Source organism: Opisthorchis viverrini (genome assembly GCF_000715545.1).
Source record: "Opisthorchis viverrini unplaced genomic scaffold opera_v5_38, whole genome shotgun sequence".
Taxonomy (NCBI): domain Eukaryota; kingdom Metazoa; phylum Platyhelminthes; class Trematoda; order Opisthorchiida; family Opisthorchiidae; genus Opisthorchis; species Opisthorchis viverrini.
In genome coordinates, this window is record NW_008751695.1 from 1860616 (window position 1) to 1868019 (window position 7404).

Consider the following 7404-nt stretch of genomic DNA (forward strand, 5'->3'; position numbering starts at 1 on the left):
CTGCCCGGCGCTGAGAAAATAAAGAGCAGTGCTATACCCTTTTTCCACTTGTGCCTTCCAGGTGAACGACAGCCGCCGACCGAAAGAACAAAAGCGACCCGGGAAACTTGGGCGAAAGTCACGATCCTGTGTAACAATCTGTGAATCCGTGAATGATGAGGGAACCGCCGTGGAATAAATGGAGGGGATGAGTGGCGCAGCCATGGAGAATCATATATTTGAAGGGGACGAAAATTTAAATCAAAACTCTGTTGAAAAGCTAACTTTCCCGTCCTGTTCAAGAAGTGCTGTCCTGTCCTATTTCCTCCCGAGCTAGGTAACCGTCGAACACTTTCTAACCAACCAGCGATGGAGATTTTTTTTGGGTCTCTAGCCGAAAGCGGAGAATCATACCCCGTGTGTCGTCCATCTGGTCGGGATGGTCTTCGAGTCGCTCATTGTGGACTTAATTAATAAATATGCAGGCGATTATATTGAAGCCTTAAATGCTTCTCAGTTGAAAATTGGGCTGTTAGGTGGAAATGCGCAACTGGAAAACCTAGATATTAAGCCAAACGCGTTCGATAGTCTCAACCTTCCGGTCAAGGTTCTTCAGGGCCACATAAGTGGGTTGTGTTGTTTCGCTCTATTAGTAGGCTCACTTACACTGAAAATTCCCTTCAAAAACTTGTACACGGAACCCACTGTTGCGGAACTTGATGGTCTCTATGTGCTGGTTGTTCCGAATTCCGGTAGGATTTTTCATGTGACCCGACCGCTAACCTGCACAATAGCTGTAAAATATGATGAAGAAAAAGAAAAGATCTACCGAAGAGATTCCAAGATGAAGGAACTGCGTGATATCGAGGAGGCCAGAGCACAAAGTGGAAGAGCTGGTACATGTTGCATTTCCTGTATGCTAGTCGTCATTAGGTCGGAAGGTTCAAGCGAAGCCTGATTCGTTTGCGGAAAAGCTAGCAGCTCAGATAATTAAGAATTTGCAAGTTGAGGTAAAGAACATCCACATTCGCTACGAAGACGGATTCAGTATTCCTGGGCAGATATTTTCACTTGGGTTCACACTAAGTGGCCTATTTTTCAAAGTGAGCATTTGTGGGTCATCTCTCACGCTGTTTTAGACCTTCACACCCCATGACAAGGTAGCTCCTGTCAGAGAAGAATCGGTTCGGGAATTCTACAAGGCATGTCAAGTTTATCGTTCCTAACGTTTTCAGCTCGTCAAACTTGATAGTTTGGGGGTGTACTGGAATCATGACTCGATAGAGTTTAGCAATAAGTCGAGGGGCCCACTTCGTGTAAGTTGTACATTGATCATTTGTTACGCATGCCTAGACTGCCATGCGGAACTCCATTGCAAGTCCTGAGAATCCGAAAACGGGACTCAGTTACTGTAAGTTCCGATATCTCTGATAATAGTATAGTGCTACAACCAATATCATCAACTGCTACGTTGCATATCCATACGCGGCCTGAAGACAGTGATTTCACGGTTCCACAAGTCCAACTTGATGTGAATTTTTCGGAGATCCAGTTGAACTTCAGTTTATTTCAATATCATGATGTGACTTCTTTCTTGGATGCAACGGATAGAATGATCACTCAAAATAAGTACCGGAAATACCGCCCGCAAATCCCTACGAAAGGTCACCCGAGTATATGGTAAGTTGGTACAAGTCGATTTTTCAACTTATATTGGATTTATTCTTCGGCTAATTCCCTCAAAAAACCGGTACTTCAGAGCGTGATTGCGCGCTGGACTGGCTTGCTCCATGTACAGCATGATATACTTAGCCTTTCTGGATTTCGATAAGGAAATTTCCCAGTTATTTTGACTAGTTAGTGGAAGAGTTGGCTGTGTCGGATAAATGGCCAACAACACCAATCCAAATGCTAAATAATTTGGCTGCTACTTTTGTGAAGCTTATGATTAGAAATTGTTCTAGTGAAACTTTTCACCTGTTGACCGCAAGTAAGAGCCTACCCTTTGGATCGTACCGTGTCAGCTTCAGAGACCCCATTTCCAAAGATGATTAGAGGTACTTGTCGCAGTCATCTGTCTGGCTTATACCGAGAAAGCTCTTCTTACTGCTTTCTGGCTGGGGAATGAAAGCGGATGCCAGAGTGGTAACCCATTGTTTGTCTACCAGGAAAAATTCTCTAAAAACTTGTCAAGCTGTCCGAGAAAAGTGTACTTATTAACTAGCGGTATGTATTTGGATGTCAAGATACATGGACCTATATGGCATCTTTGTGCATCCGAATATCTGTGGTACCAGTCCACCTCCAATTGGCGTTGGGTGACACGGACACGAATGTCGGGTCCCCGACTTGTCTTTGCTGAAAATCGTGCAAGGTGTATCACTCAGACATCCGCTGAAATTCGAGTCGGAAGACATTCTGCAGTACCGTCCTGAAAGCGAACTAACGGACGGTATGAACAGCTTACCTCGAACTAGGGTCGTTCATGTCGAACCTTCCCCCAAAAATTGGACTGAAAAAGTCGTGCACGACAAACGTTCGCCAAAAGTAATGATGGTAATCCTTTCCTACAGTGCAACGATCGCTGAGTACTTCACAGAAGACACATACAAATGGAAGCAAAAGTTTGTGGGAATCGGCACCAAGCTTTGTGATAAAAAGGCAGTTTGGATTGCGTCGCATAACAAAATGGAAGCACAGTTATTCTGTCGGTCTGGCCCGCTGCTCAGATTTTATGCATGCAGCTTAAGTGACAAATAAATGTGGTGGAATGAGAAAGACGAGTAGACTTAACTCTAAGGCATATCCTTATGTGATTCTGCGTGTGCGTAGAATCATCATCATATACCGCAATACACTAACAATAAATGCTGATGGTTGACCACTTCGGATACCGTACCGTAGCGTTTCAAATGCTCTCCGAACCTGATGCATCCCCTTGTTTCCTGGGTATTGCCATTTATTCTGGGTGCCCTTTTACAGAGTACAAAAAAGACGGTCGTTAAAGATCTCAGTCAAATAACGACTGTATTCCGTATGATGGAGACACAAATTTTGGAAACGAAGCTTGGAAGCAAGACAATGAATTTCGGCTGAGCTATTACATGAACGAAGCTTACCGCAGCAGCGGTTGATGGTATTAGTCTGCACAGCTGTGCTACGCAATCAGTAGGCTGTTGTATCACTCCTAACCGTTTGATTGCTTTCTTTTTTCGTATACTCGAGTTGCTTTATTTGTCCTACGCTATCGGATCACACATGGTACAGCCACTGGGACCACCGTCCGTATGTGCGCGGTTCACCCTCATCAAACAAAGTCTTTCCATCTGTTTTCTCAGTTCTGTCGTACACCTCAAAGTATTCGGCGGAACCCAGATTCTTCACAATTTGGTCTTTGGTTGTCTGGCGATCCTAGTGCAATGGCTCATGGTTTCCACACTGTGGAAAATGCGCTTACTCCTAAGGCTGAGTATAGCTTATTAGATTAGATTTCAGTCAATATTCGCCTTTGAGCTGTTAAGTTGATTGGCCCAATCAACATCAACGCACCCAGGCGTGGTAAACGGCGTTTGTTGTGTCGGCGTACACTTTGACAGACGGTATCTCTGGGGCTGGGAAAGGCAAATTCCATTCTCCGGTCATCAAGAAGTTCAGATACCGTGATTCTGACATTCAGTCTAACTGGTTAAGTCCTGAGGAAGCCCATTTCTGCGAACGATTTGGGATCGACACTCATCGCACAGATAATGGGAAATGAATTCATTTATGTGCTGAACGGTAATTCCTAGCCAGCACAAACTTTCAGCCGTGTGACTTGGCCACCAACCAATTATCGTCTCAATTAGATCATTTGGCAATCAGTCATCGGTGGAGATCTTCGATGCAAGATTGTCGTACATTTTGGGCTACACCACTGGACACCGATACCCGTACTGTGCAGGTACACGCTTCCTTTCGCTTTTTCTCTGGATTACATCGGTTGGTGCAGAGGTATTCGGTTTACCGCACGTAAATCGACCCTTTAGCCGAGTTAGTTGAGAAGTTTCCGGAACTTGACGGGCATAGTGGTTGCCTGGATGACCATTGGAGAGAGGCGTAAAAAACCATTCTCAGCCTTGCTTACCGTCTGCCCGAGGTCACTCGCACAATCTCGTCACAATCAGCAGCTCCGATTGAAGCTAGGAGAACTCTACCAGCAAGAATTGCCTGTGATGGCACGCACAGATTCCTCGAATGCAGGATAATTGGCCTAAACATTGACAGAGAACTCTATCATATCATAAATGCCAGAGAAATGGAGGAACTTTCTGTAACGAGGAACAATCACACACTGTTCAAGCTAATCCGATCAACTGGTCCGAGGACGAGCTGTAACGAGGAACAATCACACACTGTTCCAGCTAATCCGATCAACTGGTCCGAGGACGATGGATGTTAATCAGGTGACCCAAAAAATGCGCACCCCATTTCGTTCACAGAAACGTTTCGAGCAATGGGCTGAACACTGAGGAAAAGTTAAGTTGGCGACAATCAACTCAACCTCGAATGGTAAAATGAAACCGATTGGAACGTTTGTACCAACCCGTCATCGAAATTGAATGTCTGGCGTACAGTTTCATTGCTCCATCTAACAGGGCACCTGGTCCAAGTGATTTGCATCCTGCTTTTTTCAGATAACGTGGCGAGTTTGTCGTAGCTGTCCTGGCAAATTTACTCCAGAGTATCTGGAATGTAGAACGCCGACAGTTTGGAGCATCTTGACGGTGATTCCTCCAGGAGCGAAGACGTTCGAAAAAACACTGGAGCATCAATGTACTGACCACAGCTTCTAATATGCTTTCTGGCGTTATCCTACACGGGTTGATCCGTCATTTGAAGAGTCAGATTCGCGAGAATCAAATTGAGTTTTGTCTGGGTAGGGGTCACGACAGTGCTGTACCACTTCTTCCGACGACCAATAATTACGGTTTTTCTCGATCTCAGTTTGCTTTTGACTCGGTTGGTCATCAGGAACTGCCCCTTACGATTCAAGGGGAAGCATCATCATCATCGACAGCATGACATCAGTGTTCAACACCGATGCTTCACTGCCGTAAGAAGCACTGCCGGAGAAGCACTGAGGTTTGTGAAGAAATTCTACATATCTCGATAGTTATATTAGCCCTGATGGAAGTGTGTTATGACGCCGTATTTCCGATTTGAAAAGCTCAAATTGCTAGTGCTAATTCGTCCTAATTGTGGCTTCCAAAAAGCATTTAACCACGCCTCGAGGATCGTGGTAGCAGGCTACATGAAGGACTGTATTGGTGTACGGTTGTGAAGCATGGCCTCTGCGGGAAGTTGATGTGTGGTGTCATGAGGTTTACGGTCACCGATGCCTCAGGTGTGTTGCTGCTGTCAGAATGCGTCAGCGGGTTCGTAAAGATGTAATTAGAGAAAACGCTTATTTGGTTGTGCAACAGGTACTTTATTCGCGGAGAACATCCAGCATCCATTTGCGGTGGCTCGGCTGTTTGCCTCGCATGCTGGAACACCGTTTTCCTGGCTCCTTCAGAATGGTGCAAGCTGCGAGGTGGACAACAAATGACTTGACAGAAATGTGTGCCGTGCTAGGAATCTGGATCAAGCAACATAACTGGAGGTAGAATATTGTCACAATCTTATTGTTTGCCGATCTTATTGTTGTCGAACGGTAACAAGATTAGACTTTATTCACAGTCCTTTTTCTCTTTTAGCTATGCTGGAAATTTCTTCCCTCAGTGTTGCATGACATTTAGACACCATTGTTTAGGCTGGTGTGCTCCTGTCAAGGATGATGAAGTGTATCGATAATCTAAATTTTTCTTCCCTGATTCGCCTTAATCTTTCAAGGGTAGCTGCATATCACAGATAGGACCTCATTAAACGAAACACATGGCAACCGGTAGTTTGGGAGCCTCGTTCAGAGATGGACGGCATCTGCGGATCTCTGTGGACAGCTTCCGTTGGGCTGTTGTTTACATGATGTTTTAGTTTTTCCTGTAGGCTGAGTATGAGGAGTAGGGACTTGTAATAAAAAGATCACCGACGGGCGCTGATTCTGGATATTATCCTATTGTTCAGGTGGAGATATGCGTATACTGCAATTCTTGAAGAATCGATCAGGCGACGGCGTCGGATGTGGTCCTGGGCATTTATTCAGAAACACCGGCGCATGGTCCGAGATTACATCGTTTTATGGAAGAAACAACTAAGAGGCGAGAAATTCACACAGGAACAGCAGAAAACTTTACAGGTTTGTCAATCGGCTTTTAGCCGTACAATGTTTCAAGTACTAAAACAGCTCATACTGTATCCTTGTCTGGGATGACTTGCATGGTACGACTACGTTTCCAATCATCCTTAGTGCCTGCAGTGTTTTCCACAAATGTCGGTCGTTTCAATCATGTTCTGCCACAGATTTCACAGTCTTGGCCTATTCAGTGTTGATCTGTGATGGCAAGACGGTATCAGGTGAACTTAATGAGCTTCAACCGAAGCGAGCACCTTGATATCCCAATCCCAAGGTGGAACCACGTAAAGAGGACCATTTTGTTCTTTGACACTCGGCTTACAGCAACCGCGTCACGCCCGTTCCGATTGTTATGCAGGTTCTTACACCTCGATCTGACCTGTTTTATTCCTTCTGTATTCTGATTACGTTTCGAAAAGTACTTAGATCCCGCTTGTGCAAGCTGGCACTTTCCAACCTTGACTAGCGGATTATTTTCGGCTATGTGATGTTTTTTTAGTACCGGTAATCCAAAGTCCATGTCTTATTGGCACAACTATTAGCGAATAGCTGGAACGTTGGTCAGTGGTCTGTTGTCTGTTTTACTGTCATAGAGGATCCTTCCCAAAGGTGTTTCTCGTCAGTGGTGACTTACCGTGCAACCCGTCAGGATGCACCCATTACAATTTTCTTCGTAGTAAAGTCTGTTTTAATCAGGAACTACTGTCACTGCTCAGCTAATGTACCTAGTTCATCTGACGTGCTTCATTTGACTAAAATCGTTCTATTGCATTGTTCACTACTCAGTATAGCTTGTTACGGTTGCAGGCTCCTGAGAGTGGAATCAGTTTCATGTTTTTTACAGCCACTCAGTTGCTCAACTACTGCGTAATTTAAAGAAATTTTGAACTTACCGATCAAGTCGCTTCAGCTGGGACCTATGTACATTCGGTTACTTTCTGAAACTGCATAGTATCACTCCGTTATTCTGGCATCTTTTTTTCGCTCGCCTTTTCCAACTTGCTGATGGTAAACCGGTCCTTAGTTCTTCCATGTTCCGGTAGATCAAGCAACATTTGAGCAGAATGTGACGTGTTTGAGGCCAGATGAATGTAGGAGGAGGATATGTAGGTCATCACCCCCAGCTTTTTATTGTTGATGATCATGTATATGGA

The 7404-nt window shown here is 44.8% G+C and overlaps 2 protein-coding genes across 2 annotated transcripts in view; both read left to right on the forward strand.

The window, feature by feature from the left end:
• Window positions 1–418: 418 nt before the first annotated feature.
• Window positions 419–937, forward strand: T265_02942 (hypothetical protein; the record flags this gene model as incomplete). Its single annotated transcript, XM_009167306.1, has 1 exon — window positions 419–937. One exon carries the CDS (start codon window positions 419–421, stop codon window positions 935–937), a length of 519 nt encoding a protein of 172 aa, XP_009165570.1.
• Window positions 938–1324: 387 nt separating this feature from the next.
• T265_02944 (hypothetical protein) overlaps window positions 1325–7404 on the forward strand; it is a gene marked incomplete at both ends in the record, with an annotated part of 104689 nt that continues 98609 nt past the window's right edge. The window contains 2 exons of the mRNA XM_009167308.1: window positions 1325–1659; window positions 6082–6253. Of these exons, the coding sequence (XP_009165572.1) occupies window positions 1325–1659; window positions 6082–6253 (507 nt within the window). The remainder of the gene's footprint in view (window positions 1660–6081; window positions 6254–7404) is intronic.